Source organism: Prionailurus bengalensis, chromosome A2 (assembly GCF_016509475.1).
Source record: "Prionailurus bengalensis isolate Pbe53 chromosome A2, Fcat_Pben_1.1_paternal_pri, whole genome shotgun sequence".
NCBI classification, from domain to species: domain Eukaryota; kingdom Metazoa; phylum Chordata; class Mammalia; order Carnivora; family Felidae; genus Prionailurus; species Prionailurus bengalensis.
Window position 1 is genome coordinate 26,649,802 of NC_057348.1, and position 21,516 is coordinate 26,671,317.

The 21,516-nt window shown below is 46.4% G+C and overlaps 1 protein-coding gene across 2 annotated transcripts in view; it reads right to left on the bottom strand.

The window, feature by feature from the left end:
* Nucleotides 1–21,516, bottom strand: part of FAM107A (family with sequence similarity 107 member A) — a 54,331-nt gene that overhangs the window by 19,214 nt on the left and 13,601 nt on the right. The window contains exon 2 of one of the 2 annotated variants that reach the window (XM_043587799.1): nucleotides 4,493–4,556. In XM_043587799.1, coding sequence (XP_043443734.1) covers nucleotides 4,493–4,556 — 64 coding nt within the window. Of the gene's footprint in view, nucleotides 1–2,438; nucleotides 2,674–4,492; nucleotides 4,557–21,516 lie in introns of those variants that run through there. The other variant, XM_043587800.1, reaches the window with a different exon arrangement.

Consider the following 21,516-nt stretch of genomic DNA (forward strand, 5'->3'; position numbering starts at 1 on the left):
AGCAAAGCTAGGAAGGAGACATCTCCAAATGTTATCAGTAGCTGCTTATGGTTAGTGGGATTGTGGATAAAACTTCCCCTTTGTTATTCTCAATTTCTCAAAATATTAATGGTGAACATGTATTACTTTACCATTAAAAAATTATTTTAAATAATTTGTGATGAAAAATTTTCTAAAAGTGTTATATTACTTGGTGCATAGGACTTGAGGCTACTGTAAACGAAGATGGCTACCATCTTGGGTTTGACTCTATGATCCCATCCTTGGAGACGTCTAAAGGAGGGGAGCTCTTCTTGCCTATCACTAAATGCCCCAGTTAGATCCTCACCCCAACTCTTCTTACTTTTCCTTGTACGAGACAACCAGAGTAGTGCTTCTACAGGCACATGGCCCTGGGGTTGAATCTCAGCTCCACCCCTGATTGGCTGTGTGACTTCAGACAAGTCATGATATCTTCTGAGCCTAAGTTTCCTCACGTTTAAAACAGGAGTTAATACTATTTACCTCCCTGAGAGGAGGGACATATCTGTTGCATTTATGAGTACATCCCTGTGCCTTGCATAGGGCTAGTGCGTAATAGTGGTCAGTAAATATTGGTTGGAGGAATAAATGAATCAAGTTGACGAGATGACAGATATACAGCATTTGGCAAAGAGAGTGGCAATAACAAGTGGCCAACATCATTTGCTATCATTATTACTAGTCTCAGGAGGTGTGCAAACTGTGGCATAGATGGGACTAGGTTTGCATGTGTTTTCTACCCCATAGTGGGACAGAAAAGTTCTCTTAGGACCGTGGGCAAGCTGCTTAACCCCTTTGAGGCTCAGTCTCCTCATCTGTTAAATGGGGATGACAATCAGCAGTGACCTTATAGGGTTTATTAAGACGGAATGAGCCAGCAGTGTTTAGCACAAAATAAATGCTCCCTCCATGAGGCCCCAGTCCAAGGCCTTGCTCCCTCCCTGGCTTGTAGCTGTGTGTGGCTTGGGCAAGCATGTGGCCCCTGAAATGACTCTGATATGCCTGCTATTCTGAATAGGTTGCAGGTGAAAGATGCTGCTTTTGGAATGAGGCTAATGGCTGCGGCTCCAGGTTAGAGGGAATTCAGGGTCTTCAGATTAGACAGCCCCTCCTCATCTTTGTGAGAAGACAGGAACTGGCTGGGAACACTTAGGAGGAGTGCTCTGATTTGCAATCAGATTCATCTCATTACAGAGCTCCTCCCTTTCCGCCTGCCCCAGCTCAGCCAGATTTAAAACGCTCCCCCCCCAGGAAGGCGCCACTAGTCCTGAAGTCTTGGCCAGTTCTTGCTTTTGGACTTAAGAGAACCGTTGTTTCAGTGTCCCCAGCAGTAGCTCCTCGTGGGGAACTCCCGGGGGCGGAGCCAGGCTGAGTAAGAAGGGCAGTCAGTCCCAGAACGGACGTCGGGCTGGGGCAGAAGCTCCCGCCAACGGCTCGCCTCGCACCTTCGGCTCCAGGGGTCTGCGGGCAGGACTACTGGGTGGGGGCGTGCTCCTTGCCCATGGCCGATCGTGGCTGTCCCGTGAGCCCGAGTCCCTTGACACTTTCTATTCCCGTACCCCCAGCTGGCAGGGACCACGTTCGGGCCCGATTTTCACCTTCCCTAAACCTCTTTCCAAGCACAAATCTGGAAGGAAACGCTCCGAACGCTCACTGCCGGCATTGTTTTTCTTTTTTCTACGTCTCTGGTTTTCCAAATTATTTTTACAGTGACCGTATACCACGTTTGTTTCATTTTCCTAAATAACAAAAATCTCTTATCGTTCTGGGTAGGAAAGTAGTATGTGCTTATTGCAAATAAGTAAACAAAAAGACAAATAGGAGAAAGAGGAAAAAAAACCCCAAAGCCTTGTCATCCAACGTTTATCCTTGAAAATAACCACCCGTGTGTTTCCTTCTACATGTTTTTCTCTTTACGCGCATATATAGAGAAAACCGATTTCTCACCTTCCCCTCCCTTGGCTCTCTCCTGCCCTTCGCCCGCCAGTGGGATACCTCGCTGGACGTCACCAGCGGCTATGTCTCTGTGCTTCTTCATGCGGGGCGGCGGGCTACCCGGGTCTCATCCATTTTCCACTCTCCCACGCCTCCACACCCTTCGCGCGCTTAAGAGACCCGCCAGGGGGTGGAACGTTGCGGAACTTAAACAGTTGGGAAAACGAGTGAGTGTGTTTGGGCGGGCGGGCGCGCGCGCGTGCTCACACATAGGAATGAATCTACGCGTAGGTCCCCAAAGGGAAGAATGTGGGAGGGAAAGAAGGAATGAAAGGAAAACAAAAGTAATTTAAACGAATGAAACAAGGGAGGAAGGCAGAGAAGTGAAGAAGGACGGAGGTGCCCGGCGGCGGGATGGCCAGGCTGGGCGCCCGACTGTCCTCGCTGAGTACACGAGGTGGGGTGGCCTTGCCCTCACTTACCCGACCTGAGCAGCACTGCCCGGTAGAGCCCGGTGGCCTCGGCGGGGCCCCGTGCCCGCTCGCCCAGCCTCTGCGCCATGCGCCCGCGCGCACGACTGCAGTGCTGGCACTGCGGGCCGCAGCGCAGCGGAGGATACTACTCCGGGGGCCGGAGTGTCTCCGCGCCGGTGACGCGAACCGAGGCCCAAACCCAGCCGCGGATCGAGTTACCGCGGCGGCCGCAGCGTCCGGCGAGGAGGCGCCGCCGAGGGAGGGACAGAGCTCTGGGGCAAGGGCAGGTATCCCGCGCGCGCAGTGGGCAGGGCGCGGGTCAGGGTCTGGGGCCCAAGGAGAGCCTATATCCTGATTTCTAGCCTTGGTCTCCCACTCACGCTTCTCCATTTCCCTGGCCGCTGGCCTTCTGGAACACTACAAGCAGGTGTGCGTTTCTGAAGTGGCACCCTGGGATCACGTCCTAGCGCCAGCAGCTTATATCTGTGTGACTCCACCATTTAATTACCTACCCTCGCAGAGCCACAGTTTTCTCACCTGTAAAATGGGAATAGCCACAGTACTTATCTCACAAGGTTGTGAGATATGAGATTATACATCTACAGTATATGATTATATGTATTACACATAATCTTAGAACAGTGGCTGGCAAAGAACAAACACTATATACTGATATATATATATATATATATATATATATATATATATATATATATACTTTTAAAAAGTATCCTAGGGTGAGTGGCACTGAGAAGCAGGGGCCTTTATTGTAGGAGGAAGGTTGTGGTAGGGCTCCACAAGATTGATTTCCCCCGATTTGTACAATCCCTTTAACAGCCAGAGATGGGAGGACCAACCAAAGGAGTCCAAAAGTGGAGATTTGGAAGATATAAGAAACTGACAATTTTAATTATCTACTCTGTCTGGTGCTGTGCTAAGTTCCTTCTAAAATAAAAACTACTGTTTATTGTGTGCTTCATGTCCTCTTTCATTCTATCTTCACAACCCTGTGAATTAGGGTCTATTAGCCTTCCAATTTTACAGATGAGGATACTGAGGCTCAGAGAGGTTAAGCAATTTATCTGGGATCACACAGTGTGGAGCTGGAACACAAACTCAGGTATTTTGACCCCAGACATGGGCCACCCTGCTCTACTACCCCTCTGTTATCTCATTTACTCTTCACAAAAGTACTGAAGGGTAGGTATTATCTCCAGTTTGGAGATGAAGACATTGGGGCTCTGGAAGGTGAGGTGGCTTGCTCGTGGTCACACAGCTAGTTGGAGGAACCAAGACTCAATCCAGTTCTCCACCCACAAAACCAGTGCCCCTGAAATCTACAGACCCCTGGAGCTGTCCAGAGTACCAGATGGCCTCTGTTCAAAGCTGTGCCTGTGTGGGCCAGGGAATCTTGAGCTGGCTGTCGGAGCCTCTATCACATGGTACCGTCTCCCTGTGCCCCTGTGTCCTCTCTAGCCTTGGTGCCCCCTAGACCAGCTGCCAGCCAAGTGCTCTCTGGCCGGTCCTTTGCCACTTCCCAAGCCCAGCTTCTGTTGGGACTTGGAGATTTCTGTACTTCTCTGCTCCTTTGTCACCACCCGGGGTCCCAAGGATCCAAGTGACGCACTTTGATCTTTGGGGACGTCACTGATTGGTCAGATTGGTCATATGCCTCATCCACAACCAACCACCATGAGTGCCAGGCACGATGACAGATATTTACTATTGACTATTCCATATCCATTCTTTAGAGGATGAAATTATATATGAGTTATTATTCATCTCCTTTAATCCACTCTTTGATCAAGTATGGTTATGCTCCTTTTAGAGATAAGAAAAATAAGTCTCAAGTGACTTGCCCACAATCACATAACTAGTTAGTAATGGAGCTGGAATTGGAACCCAGGGGATGACAAAACTTTGCTGTGGAGGGGAAGCAAAGACAGCTGTTGAATAAGGTGAGGATTCAGGAAAATTGTGATGAAGTAATGTGCTTTTAAAGAGCAGAAAGAAGGATTAATTTTGGTTGCATCCCTGAGGAATTCTAGGTGGGTCTGACTTACCTTGGCCATTTAGTCTCTGCTTCTCATTTTCATGATGAAATATGGCCTGAGGAGAGTATTCTTTCTGTGAACAGAAAGAAAGTAGGTAGAGGTGAGGACCCTCTCTTCCCTGGCAGGGGAGGAATGAAGTGATATTCATAGGGTTGCTGAGTTCCCACAGGAGGGACTGATCAAGGTTGAAGTCCTCTCCAGAGAAACAAATTACTATAGTCCTTGGAGTGTGTGTGTGCGTGTGCGAATGTGTGTGTGTCCACACACGCACATGCACACATGTTGAGGGACATTTATAAGACATGCTCTTTTAAAAAAGTTAATTTTTTGAAGAACAGCTATAGATTTAGGAAAAAACTGAGAAGATAGTATAGAGAGTTCCTTACATCATGCATCCAGTCATTCTGTTAACATCTTATATGTATGTCGATGTACATGTATGTAGGGTGGCAGGTGTGTTACAATTATTGAGCTAATATCAATATATTATTATCAACTGAAGTCCATACATTATTCAGATTTCCTTAGTTTTTACCTAATGTCGTTTTTCTGTTCCAGGATCCTATCCAAGACACCACGTTATATTGAGTTGTCATGTCTCCTTAGGCTCCTCTTGGCTCTAATAGCTTTTCAGACTTTCTTTGTTTTTGATGACCTTGACAGTTCTGAAGAGTACTGAGATCCATATTCTTTTATGTTGAAGTCTTATCCATGCTGTTGCCTCTACCTGAACTACCTTCTCCCTACCTTCCTGGCAAACACCTCTTCCTTCAAGGGCCAATTAAGACTTCAGGGTTTGGTCCTCAAGGTCAGTTCTTAGACATCTTCTCTTCTCTCTCTAAACTCTCATGACTTTTTTTTTTAATGTTTATTTATTTTTGAGAGAGAGAGAGAGAGAGAGAAAGCATGAGTGGGAGAGGGGCAGAGAGAGAGGGAGACAAAATTCGAAGCAGGCTACAGGCTCTGAGCTGTCAGCACAGAGCCTGACATGGGGCTGGAACTCACAAACTGCAAGATCATGACCTGAGTCAAAGTCAGATGCTCAACCGACTGAGCCACCCAGGTGCCCTTAAACTCTCATGACTTTAAGAACAACTCTAAGCTGAAGATCCCCACATGCATATTTCCAAACCAGACTTTCACTCTGAGCTTAAACTTTGGCTAACACGCTGCTTGACGTATCCACTTGAAAGTCTAATAGGCCCTACTCACCATGGCCCAAACAGAACTGTTGATCACTCCAACTTCCAACATGTTCCTCCCCTGTCCCCCCTCTTGTCAAGTGACTCCACTCTGGCTCTGTGGCTCAGGCAGGATCCTGGGGGGTCCACTTTGCCCTGTCTTCCCACAAGTACACAGTCCTCAGATCACCAAGGCATGATGAATCCACCTGCTGACATCTCTTCAATCCATCCAGTTCCAATGCCCCAATCCTACCCCAGGCACCACTGCCCTGTGCCCGAATGCCTGCAGTAGCTTCTCTTCTTTTAAGCTGTTCACCACACATATTCCAGGGCAAGTTTTTAAATGTAACTCAGACTCCACTCCTGCCTTACTGAAAACCCATTGTTGCCTTCCCTTTGCATTTCGGGACACACCTTCTTCTAGCCTATAAGGCCTTCTCAACCCAGACCCTCCCTGCCACCCTTTCAAATCCCAACAATCTGTTCCTTCAAAGGTTCAAGGGCTTGTGGTGGTTCAGGTCCTGACACACAAAGGTCCTGACCTTGTGAAACTGGCATTCTAGTGGGGGAGCTAGACAATAAGCATAATGAATAAGTAAAGTAGATAGTATGTTCCAAGGTGATGGATACTGTGGAAAAGAGAAATGAGAATAGGCAGGGAGAAGGTTAGTGGTAAGTGGGGGAGTAGGGGTAATAGGTGGCTGCCCAGAGGGTCTCATTGAGAAGGGGAGGTGTGAACACAAACTTGAAGGAAGTGGGGGAGTTAGCCAGACAGATATTTTGGGCAAGAGAGTTGCAGACGGAGGGAACAGCTGGAGCTAGGGTCCTGCGGCTGCAGTGTGTGCCAGAAGGTTCAGGGAAGAGCAGGCTGCCAGGGTGGCTGGAGTGGAGGGACGCAGGAGTGGTCACATGAGGGAAAGTCAGCGGAGAACGGGGGCCACCTTCCTCCACACATCACACTCCAGCCACTGAGAATTCTGCTTGGGTTCCTGAAAGCCCTGATGTTTCTCACCTCCTGCTTCTGCACAAGCCATTGCCTCCACCTGTGCATATTCCCCAGCTCTGCCCAGTTCCTCCTGCTTATCCATTAAATCTCAGCTGAAATGCCATTTCCCCAAGGAGGCCCCCTTAGATCATGTGCTCCAGTACCCCAGACTTCACTTATATGACTCCTCACCACTGAGTTATGATTGTTCGAGCCCCACTTCCTCCACCAGACTATACAAGACTTAAGGGGGAAGACCAGGTTCACAGCTGTCTCCCCAGGGCCTACTCCAGAGCTGGGTTTGGCTTGGATGTGGGATAATGATTTGTTGAAAGAATGAATGAATGAATGAGTGAGTGCATCCACACAGGGAGCTCTGGTCTGTAAGGAGAAAGTGGGCAATTCCAGAGAGTAATCCAGGACCAGAACCCAGGGAAGTCCTCTGCTGTCTGCTCAAGGATTATTCAGGGTGCACAGAAGGGGCTGGGGTCCTGATATTTCCCCAAGGTGCTCCCATTTTGAACTCTGCCACCCAGGAGGGCATAAAAAAGGGAGGGTGTCTGGGATTTGGCCAAGCTTCTTTCGTGGTTTTTAACAAAGGGATTAAGAAAACAAGTAACTTCATCCATGGAAGAAAGCTCCAGAGGGCTTGAAGGGGATCTGAGCTTCTTCCCACATCTTCCTACAGACCTGGGAAGTGGGGCTGGGGCCCAAGGGCAACCTTAGACTTACACAGCCAGGATTTTATCAGGAGAAGCTCTAAGACCTGGAGTTCAAAGAGTTGTCCCTTGCACACTCTCCAACCTCCCTTGCACGAAAGACTTGTTGGAAAATCAGGCCATCACGTGTCCAGTAACACGCGATGTGATCCAGGCAGATTCCTCTCTCCCTTCAATGACTAGAGTTCAGTGAGCAAGAAAACACTCCACTTGCATGCAACCCCTTGCAAAGGCAAAGCTGAATCAAAAAGCTGCTTGGATCTTTTGCTGATGCATTACTGGTAACTAAGAGTGTTTCCCAAGGACTGTGCTCATAAATACAGCCAGTTCTCATTTGCTCACACAATTTAGGGACTGGAAGATGCTGGCTTAGTTATAATTTTGGTTAGTGAACATCAACATACATGATTGCCAGAGGAAATACTATTGTGTATGGAACAACATACCCAACTGTGGCTGGGCAAACTCAGTGTGTTTGCATTTGTATTTCTCCTGACTTCTCCGTTATCCCCACCTGCTTCTTTTTCATGTCTCAATTGTTGAGAGAGTTTTTTGGGGTTGGTCCCTGGGGACGTTCAATGAGCCTATCCTCCAAAGTTTCCTCTTCTCCACTTTGCTCTGCTACTTTCCCTGAAGGCTGATTCCTCTATTTGAGAAGTGCCAAGGAGACTATGGACCCATCACACATCCTGCTTAGTGTTCCCCATAGGATACACGCACCAGGTAACACTTAAGTGACCTTGCTTTGTTTGTTAAAAATTGAAGTGTAAGGACTCCTGGATGGCCCCGTTGGTTAAGCGTCTGACTCTTGGTATTGGCTCAGGTTGTGATCTCGCAGTTTGTGGGTTCCAGCCCTGCACTGGGCTTTGCCAGCACAGAGACTGCTTGGGATTCTCTCTCCCTTCCCCTCTCTCTGCCCCATTCCTGATTTCTGTCTGAAAATAAATAAACAAACATTTTTAAATAAATTGAAGTATAGCACACATACATAAAATGCACTAATTTCAATTGTGTGGCTCAACAAAGTGTTACATATTTGTTCACCCTCAGAGCCACTCCAAGATTGAGATATGAAACATTCCCTGCACTGTAGAAGACTCCCTTGTTCCCCTTCTCAGTCAATGCCCACCTTTTCCCAGAGTAAGCACTAATTCTGACCAATATCACCGTAGATTTCTCTTATTCTAGAACTTCATATGAATGGAATCATAAAATTTAGTCTTTGGGACCTGGCTTCTTTCACTTACAAGCATGCTTGAGATTCACTAATGTTGTTGCCTGTATCAACATCTCATCTGTGGATGGACATTTGGGTGGTTTTCAGTTTAGGCTATGACTAATAAAGCTGCTCTGAACAACTTTCTATGACTTTTGGGGTAAACACAGTGCTTGTTTCTGTTGGGGAAATACCCAGCAGTGGAATGGCAGGTCATAAGATGGGTGAATGTTTACCTCTTGTAGATGCTGTCAACCGTGATTGTATCAGTTTCTCTGTTGTGCTTTTGACATCTTCACGACATAGATTTTTTTTTTAAACACTTTGAGATCACTTCTGTGCACAATCTTTGGGATCGATGGGGGAGCGGAAGGAGGTATCAACAAAATTGCATCTTAGATGAACATAATGGACCTGAATTTTGACTTTGGAAGAGATGAGGGTAGGACCTTAGAGTATTTGTCCTTGTAACCTGGAATGTATCAGGGTGTGTGTGTGTGTGTGTGTGTGTGTGTGTGTGTGTAGGCATCCTTTTTTATCCCCCCACTCCACACCATTAAACTCTAAACACCCTGAGAAACAGGAATGTGACTTATTCAGGAATATGTCTTCAGTGTCTAGCATATCCTGGCACATAGATAGGTGCTTATTTAAAAAAAAACAGTTTAATAATTGTTGCAAATATTTATTGAGCATGTCCTAGAGCTGAATGCTGTGATAAGACTTTACCAATATGGCTTCACTTAAGCCTCATAATAGTCCTCTGAGATTCGGTAAGAGTGGGGCTCTTGTTTTATGGATGAGGAAGGAAGCTGGGGCCTTCAGCAGCTAGGATACAAAGCTGGCAAGTGGCAGTTCTGCGGTTAGCCTGGAGGCAGTGTGAGTGTGTGGTCTTTGCCACATTCACAAACTGAATGTGTGTGTGCTTGAGTGTGTGTGATGGCAAGAGCCTGCACCTCATTGTACAGAAGAGGAAACTGAGGCTCAGAGAGGTTAAGGAACCCTTCTGCATGGAGTCAGCTGGGCCTGCCTCCCTGCCACGCTTTTTTAAAAATATGTTTTTTAATGTTTAGTTATTTATTGTGAGAGAGAGAGAGTGCAAGCAGGGGAGGGGCAGAGAGAGAGAGGGAGAAAGAGAATCCCAAGCAGGCTCCACACTGTCAGTGCAGAGCCTGGTGTGGGCTCAAACTCACGAACCCTGAGATCATGACCTGAGCCAAAATCAAGAGTCGGATGCTTAACTGACTGAGCCACCCAGGCACCCCTGCCATGCTAACTCTTAAAGGTGGAATTTTTTTAATGTTTATTTTTGAGAGAGAGAGAGAGAGAGAGAGAGAGAGAGAGAGAGAGAGAGAGAATGAATGAGCAGGGAAGGGACAGAGAGAGAGGGAGACAGAATCTGAAGCAGGTTCCAGGCTCTGAGCTGTCAGCACAGAGCCTGACGCAGGGCTCGAACTCACAAACCGCGAGATCATGACCTAAGCTGAAGTTGGAAGCTTAACCGACTGAGCCAGCCAGGCGCCCCAAAGGTGGAATGTTCTTAACATGGACCTTTGGCTTCTACCCCCAACTTCCATTCCCCACTCCTGAGCTCATGGCCACTGGTTGTCACAGGACCCTCTCTGAGCCTCTGCCTTAGTGCCTCACTCTCACAAAGTCACTGTGCTGTGTGAGGCAACACTGGCCTCCTCCTTGTCCTTCATCCCCAGGGACCAAGAGAATCAAACCTGGCAATCCTTCCTTTAAAGTGCTGGGCACTGCTTGGAGAGGGCCAAACCCTGGGACTCGCTCCTTTCCAGGGGTCCACTTACATCACACTGGTGTTGGGTTCTCAGCTGAGTGCGGTAACCAGGGCACTCTCTTCTATCAAAGGAAGCCTCCGTGGTTCCGGTCTCCAGGGTCTTCTCACTGCTCCATTCATTTCAACCCCTCAGGCCTCGGAGGCCTGGAACTCTGCCTCTCCCGGAACCCAAGCTAAGGCATTGGGCCAGGAGCACCCCCTACCCAGCCGCCAGAAAAGCCTTCCTCTCCTGGCCTGAACTTGGTGGCTGGGCTGCTTAATTATCCTTGAAAGCTCTTAATGTATTTAAACATTTGGAATAACCTAATTGCACACAAGTTTAAAAGTAGCATTTCTCCTTACTGCCCCTCCTCAAGCCCCATCTCACCCCTTCCCCAGAGTTATTACTGTTTTTTTTTTTTTTTTTTTTTTTTGATGCTGTGTGTGTCTGTTTTGGTCATTTTCCTGCAGATTGCTTTTTAAACTCTATCATATGTCTTCTAGATATTTCTATGTCAATACACATAGATCCTCTTGACTATTTTGATCCACTGCAGTGTATAATACAGGGTGATGCCTACAGTTGTTTGTTTGTTTGCTTGTTTTTCCCCAACAAATCCCTTTAGTTGGACATGTAAGTTGTTTCTAATTTATCACCATTACAAACAATTCTGCTCCAAACATCCATGTGTTTACCGCTCCATGCAGGGATGTGGGCGTTTCTCTAGGGCAGACACTGAAGTGTAAATGCCAGGCCAATGCTAAATTTTAGCAGGTGCTACCAAATCACCCTCCAGAATGGCTGTACCATTTCACACGCCCACCGTCAGTGTCTCAGATTACTGGGTTGTCTACACCCTCACTAAGTCTGGGTGTTATGAATCTTTAAGTTTGTCTACTGAAAATGAGTCTATGATATTAGTGGTTACTGTTGTGGGAGGCGATAGTGGTTGAGAAGGGGCACGAGGGGGCTTTTGGGGTGCTATTGATGTTCTGTTTCTCGATCTCAGTAGCAGCTACACAGATATTTAAAATTTCTCAAAATTCATTGAGTGGTACACCTATGATGGATTCACTTTTCTGTATGTATGTTATTCTTCAATAAAATGCTCAAACTGTTTCCTCCCTCCCCCAGTCTGATAGGTGACAAACAGCATCCCACAATCATTTTTTTGGAGGTTGTACCTTCTTTTGTTGGTCCATGGTCCTTCTGGATCCCTTCTGGAATATTTTAGTTCTGGGTCTTAGAGAATGGTTTTTCTGACAGAAGAAAACCCCTTTAAGAAAGGGGAAAAGATACTTGACCCTCCCTGAGCACCAACCATATGTTTTAATGCTCACAGCAGACTTTCAGGATAGATGCCATATACCCCAGGAGGCTGGGGCTCAGAGCAGTGAGGTGACATGCCCAAGGTCATGAAATTGTCTGACTGCAGAGTCCTACCCTCCTTGTTACCCTTTAAACTGCCTAGGTGACAGGCATTGGGCTAACCATACAACAGGCATGATCACAAGTAATCCCTGCAACAGCCCAGTGAGGTATCTATATTGTCATCCCATTTTACAGATGAGAACACAGAGGCTCAGAAAGGTTAAATAACTTGCTCAGTTCATCCTGTTAGTAAGTGGAGGAGCAGGGTGAGCCCAGGTCTGCCTGGCTCTAATGCTGTGATAAGGCAGTTCTATCCAATAGAATGTTCTGAAATGATGGAAATGTTTGATATCTGTGCTGATGATATGGTATCCATGAGCCACAACTGGCTATTTAGCACTTGAAATGTGGTTCATGCTTCTGTGGAACCGAAATTTTAGTCTTATTTAAATGTCATTAATTTAAGTAGCCTGTGTTGGACAGTGCAACTTTAGAGTCAGGTCAGGAGAAGGAGAAAAACTGTAGGGTGTAAGTGCAGATAACCAAGCAGTTGCCCTTGTGGGAAGCCAGCCAGCCCACCGGGAGGGACCCCCTCCTAGTGGTCCTCACAAAGCCCACACACAGCTACTTCTCTTTTCAGGCACCAGAATCATGCTCTGCAGCAAGAGCCAAAGCTTTGTACTCAGAAGTGGCTGTAACACAATGGAAAACAATGAAATCTTGCCATTTGCAACTACATGGATGGAACTGGAGGGTATTATGCTAAGTGAAATTAGTCAGAGAAAGACAAATATCATATGACTTCACTCATATGAGGACATTAAAATACAAAACAGATGAACATAAGGGAAGCAAAAATAATATAAAAACAGGAAGGGGGAACAAAACATAAGGGACTCTTAAATATAGAGAACAAACAGAGGATTGCTAGAGAGGTTGTGGGAAGGGGGATGGGCTAAATCGGTAAGGGGCTTAAAGAATCTACTCCTGAAATCATTGTTGCACCATGTGCTAACTAACTTGGATGTAAGTTATAAAAAAATAAATAAATTATAGAAAAAAACCCAGAAGTGGCCATAACAAACCTCTCAACCTAAGACTCCGTTTCCTCATGTATTAGATGGGTATCAGAATAGGGCTAGTTTTAAGATTAAATGAAAGAATACATAGTGCCTGGCACATATGTGACATTCAATAAGCTATTTAACAGTCATGCTATTATCATAATTATTGATCACAGGCTCACTTGTAAGGTTTTTCATTATATAATGGTAAAGCATGGGGCGCCTGGGTGGTTCAGTCGGTTAAGCGTCTGACTTTGGCTCAGGTCATAATCTCATGGTTTTTGAGTTCCAGCCCCGCGTTGGGCTGTGCTGACAGCTCAGAACCTGGAGCCTGTTTCAGATTCTGTGTCTCCCCCTCTCTCTGCCCCTTCCCTGCTCATGTTCTGTCTCTCTGTCTCTCAATAATAGATAAATGATAAAAAAATAAAAAAATAATGGTAAAGCATATTCATGCTAATAATTTAAATAATGCAGATGGGTATAAAGTGGGACCTAAAAATCCCCAAATACTTTAACCCCAAATCCCCCTCCCAGATGAAACCACTGTAAGTAGTTTCTTATGTGCCCATTCAGGAATTATTTCCACTTTCATAAACATCTAGAATAATTCTGATCTATCCTTTTGAAAAGTACAAAAGGGATCACATGAAATGCACTATTCCATTACTTGCTTTTTTATCACTTTATGATATCTCAAGGGCGTTTTTCCACACGTGTAATTCAGATTCACAGCATTATTTCACTGTCTGCACAATGTTTCCCGGTAAATGTTGTTCGTAACTTATTTTGCAGGTCCTTACTGATGGACATTTAGGCTGTTAGCATTTGTTTTGCTATTGTGAGCAATATTTCAATAAGTACTTTACACATGTCTTTCTGTATATGGGTAAGTGCACCCACCAGAGGGAAAATTCTTACCAGTGGTATCCCTGGGTCAATGGTTGGGATATTTTCAACTATGATAGATCTTGGCATATGTAAAATCTCTTTTTAAACCTCTCAGGAGCACTGGTATTTAAAAGGAATGTTCTAGTAGTTTCTTCTGAAAAGATTCCTTAAGCCCTGCTAATAATCACCCCTGGAATGTATTTGCTGGGTGGGTTTTGAATTTTGGAGAAATGTTTTCTTTAAGTAGATCTAGTTTGTGTGGTCCCTGTGGTGTAGGGTCATGGACAGGGCAGGAGAGGGGACTTGGCCAGGGGGCACCCGGAAGTCAGGGAACTGGATCCCCACTAATCCCACCCCCATCCTCTGGCTGGCTGCTGGAGCCTGAGGGCAAAAACTCTGCCTTCCTGTGAGACCAATCCTATAGGAAGCAGGGCTTTGCTGCTTCTGAACTGACACTCTAGGGGAGCCACTGAGCCTGTGGATCTGGTGGGGCAGTGGGAGGAGAGGAGACACCTGAAGGGCCTTGCCAAAGATTGAACAATGGTGATTCTCAGCAGGTGAAATCCAAACAGCCCACAAGTGTAAGAAAAGATACTTGGCCTCCCCAGAAACCAAAGAAATGCACACTTGGGGCAACAATGCAGTATTTTTCACCTATCAGATTGGCAAAAATTAAAAAAAAAATGATACCTAGTATTGGAGACTGTTGGGATACCTAGTGTGGGGAAACTGACACTGCTGCACTCCTGGAGGAAGTGTTGGTAGTACAGTCTTCCTGCAGGGAAATGTGCACATCCCAATGTCTATACTTTTCCATTTCTAGGAATGTGTTTTCAGGAAGTAACTGAACATATGCACAAGGATATGTGCTCAAGGATTTACTTTAACCAGCATTATTTATACATAATAGTAAAAAGATTGGCAATAGGGTGACTGTCTAGAGATAGGGGATTGATTAAACAGTGTTATCTCCATAAAAAGTAAAACAATCTTTGGCCAGAACTGATGCTGTAGACTTGTGTTTACTAACATGGAAGATATCCACTACCTCTATATGAAAATCAAGTGGAAAAAAAACAGGTTACAAAATAGTATTTGTAATTCCATTTTTCCTGGTAACAAAAATTGGTTATATGTATATTATTACATATGCAGTATTATGCTATGGAGATAGCATATTAGATATACACATATGTTACACATATCAATTATATATATGTTTACATGTATAGATATGTGTGTAAATGTGTCTACATATGTACATTATGTGAATTTATGTAGGAAATGTTTAGAAGGATATGAATGAAAATGTCCCCAGTGATCATACTAAAGGGGTGGGAAATTTTATTCATTCATTCATTCATTCATTCACTCATTTTTGTCATTCTCTGCATTTCCTGAGGGGTTTATTCATTTTTTGGCAATAAGCTTGTATTGTTTTTATACTAGGAAAAATTATATGTTAATATTAATTTATTAATATTAATCAATCAGCAAAGTAAGATGATAAATTTGTCTCAACTGTGTTAGCCAGTCTAAGTGCGACTATCCTCTCATACCAAGACAGTCCACAACTCTTCTCCACTTTAGAATCCCTCTCTGATCCCAATAATAATATTGTAATTATTAATTACAATAATAATAATGAGGAAGAGGAGGATCATGATGTCCATTTATTGGGCACACACTGCATGCCAGACATTGGCTGGTACTTCACATGTATTCTTTCATTAGAGATGTAGATACTCTCATGTCTTTGGATTTCCTAGGAGAGCCTGAAATGGGGACTTTGTGCAAGTGATTTATTGAGGGAGGGCTCTCCTAGGAGGTCTCTGTGAAGGAGTAAGGGAGGGAAGAGGATGGGGCAGGGTAAGTTCGGCAAAGATGGGGGTTCAGCTGAAGTCTAGTCTCAGTCTGACCCCACGAGGAGGTCTGAACTATACGTGGTACTACGTTGTCCTGCTTTGAGGCAAGAGGACTGGCCTTTTATCCCTCTACATTAGTTGGTCATTGGTTGTAGGACAATGGGAAGGGATAACCAGGGAGATGGGCTCAAGCTCCCAAATACCTCTGGGAGAGGCACCTTCCATCAGCCAATCGTTCTAAGAGTGCAGCTGTTAGCTGCCAACGCTCACAGTACCTGGCGGCTGGGTGTGCTGGACTACTACAGGGCACCTGGGTAGAGCACTGACCTACATATTATTATCCCCATTTTACAGATGGGGAAACAGACTCAGAGAGGTTGAATGACTTGCCCAAGGTTATTCAGCTGGTAAGAGATGGAGCCTGATTTTGAACTCCGGTCCAAAGCTTTTGCTCTGAGCCCTGAAGCCAGACTGCTGGTAATTTCACTGCCCCAGCATGGGCCCCCTCCACTGGCTCTCCGTGCCTCACATTAGCGTCTCTGCCGATAAGCAGTTCCAACCTGGGCTTTTGAAGAAGGGAGCCACAAAAAGCCTTTGTGTTTCTGCAGAGGTCCTTGAAGGTTGTATGTTGGTGGAGCTGGTTGCTAGGAGACATTTCTCAAGAAAGTTTCCTTTGGAAAATGAGCTCAGGCTTTGCCCATAGCCTCACACTATTATATCTGGGAGAGAGACATCTCAGCCTGTGTTTCCTCTATGGTATTAGCTGTGGATCCGATTCCTTCTCCAACTGGTATTTCCAGGCCCCAGCCCAGAGTGTATCCTGGCTGAAAACAGCTCCTTGGCCAGACAAACTCAGAATCATGGAGAGAAAGAGCCCTTTGAGATGACCTGCCTACCCTCCCCATTATGCAAATGGAGAAACTGAGGCATAGGGAGTTGAGGAGCTCACCTTGTGAGCTAGTGGCAGGGTCATGATTTGTGTCTGATTATGGCACGAGGCAGCCCCCCCCCCCCCCCCCCCCGGTGTCTGAACCCTGTATGGTGAAGACAGCAGGAACTCCGTATGTGAGGACAGGGTGCATTTCTCTTCATTAATCCTTGGGTTTCAAAGCCTTCTGTGGACAAATGATTACTTTGCTCAAATGGAGATGAGCAGCTGGCATTAACTGGGCATCTACTCTGTGCCAAAGCCTAGAGTAAGTAAGTGCTTTAAGGTCTTTATCTGCTAAATCTGACCTCTGGACCACCTTGGGGTTCATTTCTACTGGCTGTTTTTTCCTTGACTAGAGATCATGTTTTCCTGTTTCTTTGCATGTCTAGAAAATTTTGATGGTATACTGGATATTGTGTGTGTGTGATGTGTTATAGAGACTCTTGATTCTGTTTCCTTTTGAAGTGTTAAGTTTTGTTTAAGCAGACAACACAATCACTAGCTGATCCTTTTGAAATCCCATGCCCTTCATTTTATACTTGATTAAGGGAGATTCATGCAAAGCTCGAGCTGTTTCCCAAGCCTCCCTAACTTGGCAGGACTCACCTTTAAACTCTGGCTTCTGAGTATATTGAAGGATTTGGCTTTAGCTTTTGTTAGGGCCGGTCTAGAGGGGTCCTTACACTAGAGCATGGTCCTCGCTGCGAGGGCACAGCCTTTCTGGTGTCTCAGCTCAAAGCCTGCAGTGAAGGTCTCTCCAATGTCTGCCAGCACTGCTTGACCGGCAGGATCTGTTTGCTCTCCACTCCCATAACAGCTGGTCTCTGCTAAACCTTGGATGGTTTCATGCTGTGCACGCACAGTCCAGCCTTTGGGCAAGGACTTGTGGGGTGTGGGGGACCCCCACATAGACTTCTGGGGCCCTGCAGCTATGCAGCTCCTTCCTCTCCAGTCCTATGATTCCTTCTTTTTTTATTGTCTCAGTTACCCAAACTCGAATCCCTGCCTCCTGAGCTCAGAGGGACTGTTGCATTCTGTTTAAGCTCCACTGCCCTGTGCCATGCCTGGGAGATTGTCCTAGGATGAGAACCCAGGTGATGAGGGGCTCACCTTGTGAACCCCATTCCCTCAGAATCACAGTGTCTATTGTCCACTGCCTGCTCTCTGAAGACAACTGCCTCTGCTTTTGAAGTGTTATTTTTGGTGGGAGGGCTGGTCTGGTACTGGGTCCTTCATTACAGCTGGAAAAGGAAGTCTACCTCATAGCTGGACACACTCTCTCTACATTTGTCTTGGAACGTTTACTAGGAGCCTGAGAAAAAGGGCTAATTAGCATCATTTAATAAGCAAGGAAATTTAGATTCAGAAGGGTGCAGTAACTTATCCCAATAGCAAAACAGGCCAAGTTACTGAAAAGAGTTTGCTAGGGGCACCTGGGTGGCTCAGTCTGTTAAGCGGCCGACTCTTGGTTTCGGCTCAGGCCATGATCTCAGTTTCGTGAGTTTGAGCCCCACATCAGGCTCTGTGCTGACAGTGCAGAGCCTGCTTTGTATTCTCTCTGTCTCCCTCTTTCTCTCTGCCCCTCCCCTACCCACGGTATCTCTGCTTCTCTCAAAATAAATAAATAAGCTTAAAAAAAAAAGAGTTGGCTAGATTTCAGAGCCCATATTTTGTCCTTGTACTTTCAGTGGAAAAGATAAAATAAAAACTAAATTTCACAGTTACCATCACCAAAACAGCAGCGTGTTCTGAGCCAGTTCACCTGTTTTCCTATATCCCATCTCTCACCATGTACCTTTATTCCTGTTTCTGCCACCGGCCCCTGTTCTGGCTGTTGTCCCCTTTCACAGGGAGGATTATAGTTGTCTCCTATGGGGCTTCCATCGTATTCTTCCTAGAACACTTTTGCTGTCTTATTGTCTTGCTCCACTGACTTCAGTGGCTCCCTATGACTCATGGCCCTTCCCAAAGTATAGAATTGGGAGCTGCACCTTAGGGAATGCTATACCTCACAGCTCTCCTCTTGGAGATTCACGGCTGGAAGTGTGAACATGAAGAGACTCTGTAGGAAAGAGACCTGTTTAATTGGGCTTCACCCAGTCTGTTGATCCTGAAACCTTTAGCTCATCTAACCCCTATTAAAATCTTGTGGAACATATTAGAAAACTTTGGACCACAGAGTAAAGGCTAGTATTTTCTGTCTGCATTCCAGTCCTACATTTCAACCTACTCTTTCAATTTCATTTTCCATGACTTCTTGTCACAAGTCACCCTCCCCCGTACCTATTTCCCCCTCCAGTCTTCATACCCCTCTAGCTGTAAGAATGATATAAGCCTGCAGCTGCTGGGAGTTTCCCTGGAGGGGGACTGGTCCAGCAATGAGGTCAACCAGAGGAAAGCGGAACCATGAGGAAGAGAGGGACCAGGTCCATTTAAGACCCTGGATGCAGCCTTGCCTGAAGCCATTTCTCCTAGACTTTCAGTAATAAGAACTGATGAATTATTTTTCTTTCCCTCTTGACTCCAGACTCCTGCAACCAAAAGAGCAAACAATAGCCTGAGAATCCTATGCAGGGCTCTTTCCAGAACAGCTCCGTCCTCATGCCTTAAATAACAACAATTAACCTAAGAGCCAGGCACCTCACCTGTACCAAACCTGCAAGGTGATAAAAATATCCCCAATTTACAGATGAAGAAATTGGGGCTCAGGGAGGTTGAGCCACTTGCCCAAAGTCCCACAGCTGGCAGGTGGGAGAGCTGAGATTTGCCTCCTGCATCTGGAAGGAACCACCTAGTCCACAGCATGCAAACCTGGCCTGGATTCTAACTACCCAGACTCTCACGGAAGTGGCATGGGAGACACCTGGGCTTTCTGGAACGGGGCAAAGGCAAGGAAATCAGCAGTGAGACCTGGCCCCAGATCCCATTACGCCAGGGGAGATCACGTTTCCCCCGTTCCGGCGCCATGAGCAGGGCAGAGAAGCGGGCAGGCAGCCACTTCCCTGGTTATTCAAGTAGAAAATTACAGGTGCCCAAAATAGCCTGGGCATTCTTTTATTTATGAATAAGCAGCAACTCTGTGAAGCTGGAATGGGGCTTATATGTATTTCTTTCCTTTGACCACCTTCCTGAGATCTGCAGAGATCCCTAGTTCTTTCGGGGGGCTCTCTCAGGAGTTAGGGGAGCTGGCAGGATTGGGGTGGAGGTGTTTTCAGGGTACGGTGATGAAAAAAGGAGAAATGAGGCCTCACCATGCAGGGGCTGGGGATGCCCCAGTCCTGAGGCTTGAGTTCCCAGAGGGTGCAGGGGATGGGATAGCAGGCCTAGGTCTGTCCCAGCTATCCTCTGCTGTGTGGCCTTAGGCAAATGGCTTACCCCCTCTGGGCCTCTATTTCTTCTTCTGTAAAATTGAATGAGTCCTAAATGCACAGAAAAGTGTATTTTCTTCTGAGCATAAAATTAATACTTGCTCATTGTAGACAATGTAGAAAGTGCAAAAAAAAAAAAAAACCCAAAAACCAAAAAAAAAACCCAAACCAACACAACCCCACACAAAAATGACCATTATATCCCCCATTGTCTCTCCCTAATTAAGATAATCAGGATTAACCTTTGGTATATATCCTTCCAGTCTTTCTTTCCATACATGCATTTAAAAAATGGTTGGTAGAGCACAATACCTGAGCCACTGTGCTCTGAAAATGGAACCCTCACTTATATTACAGTCAACAAATATTAGTCAGTCAACAGACACTGTTGAGCACCGTCCTTGGCCCTGGGTGGCTTGGAGACAGCTTTACTCCAACATTCCCTACATCCTCTTTCTGTTTGTCCAGCCCTCTGGCAACAACCCCAACCCTGGGTCCTCCCTCAGAAGCACCTGAGGGGTTGGTGAGGCGGGAAAGTCATTTTGCAGGTCTCAGACGTGGATGTGGAGCCCAAGGTCGGGCCTGCAACCTGCTGGTGCGGACATCTGTGACCTTGCCCTCCGGCAGGCCTGTGCACAGAAGGGCTGGCCTGGCCATGGCGTCTGGACCTCTGACTGTCCTCCCTGCTGCCCTCTCCCGGGGCTGTGTGTTGACTAGTTGATATGTAAAGGGTGCCTGGCACATAGTGTACAATCAATAAGTCTCAGCTGCTGATAGGACTGTTACATCATTACTATTCCTAGTGGGGTCTAGGCAGCCTGAGGCCATTCCCTCTCAGAGACTCTGGTTGGTAATGAATCTGAGGAGACAGCTGAGTCACTTGCAGGATAGAAATAACAAGAGCATTAATGACGACCGCTTCCATTTATCGGGGCAGCACCTCGCTGAATCATTCCATTTGCTGCTTACAGCCACCCGAGTAAATGAGTGTCATCAGTGCCCACGCACAGGTGAGGAAACCGAGGCTCAGAGATTTCAGTTAACTCTCCCAAGGCCACACAGCTGGCAGGTGGCTAACAGGGACTTTATGCCAGATTTGTCCTGTGCAGGATCCCTGATCCCTGAGGCTCAGCCTGTTGGGATGAGGAAAGCCTGGTCTCTGCCCCTGGCATGCTCACCTGCTGGTGGCAGACGCCCTGATTTGGAACTTTAAGTTCCCTGTGTTTGCTGAGGGGTAGAGGGAACTCCGGGGTCAGAGGGAGCTCCGGAGCCCAGCTCTGGCTGGGGGCTCCGGGGTCAGACGGCCTTCGTATAGATTCCTACTCCGACACCTTTGAGCTTTGTCACCTGCCTAACTTCTCCCCGCCTCAGTTTCTCACCTGGAAAGTGTGGATAATCAAAGCGTTGGCAGAGGCTGGAGCTGGATGACATGAAGCTCTTAGCACAGGTGTGGGGCGTAGTAAGTGCTCAATAAATACAGTGTTAATCACTTTCTCACTGATGTTATTCCCAGGGGACTTACTGAATTTCCAAAGGCCACCTTCCTTTGCACCAGAGTGGTGGGCAGGGCTGTGGCTGGTGTAGTTCAAGGAAACCCCAGCCTCCCGCCAGCACTTGGGGTTGGCTGCTTTGTGCCAGATGCTGCCCTCGGGCTGGGCTGC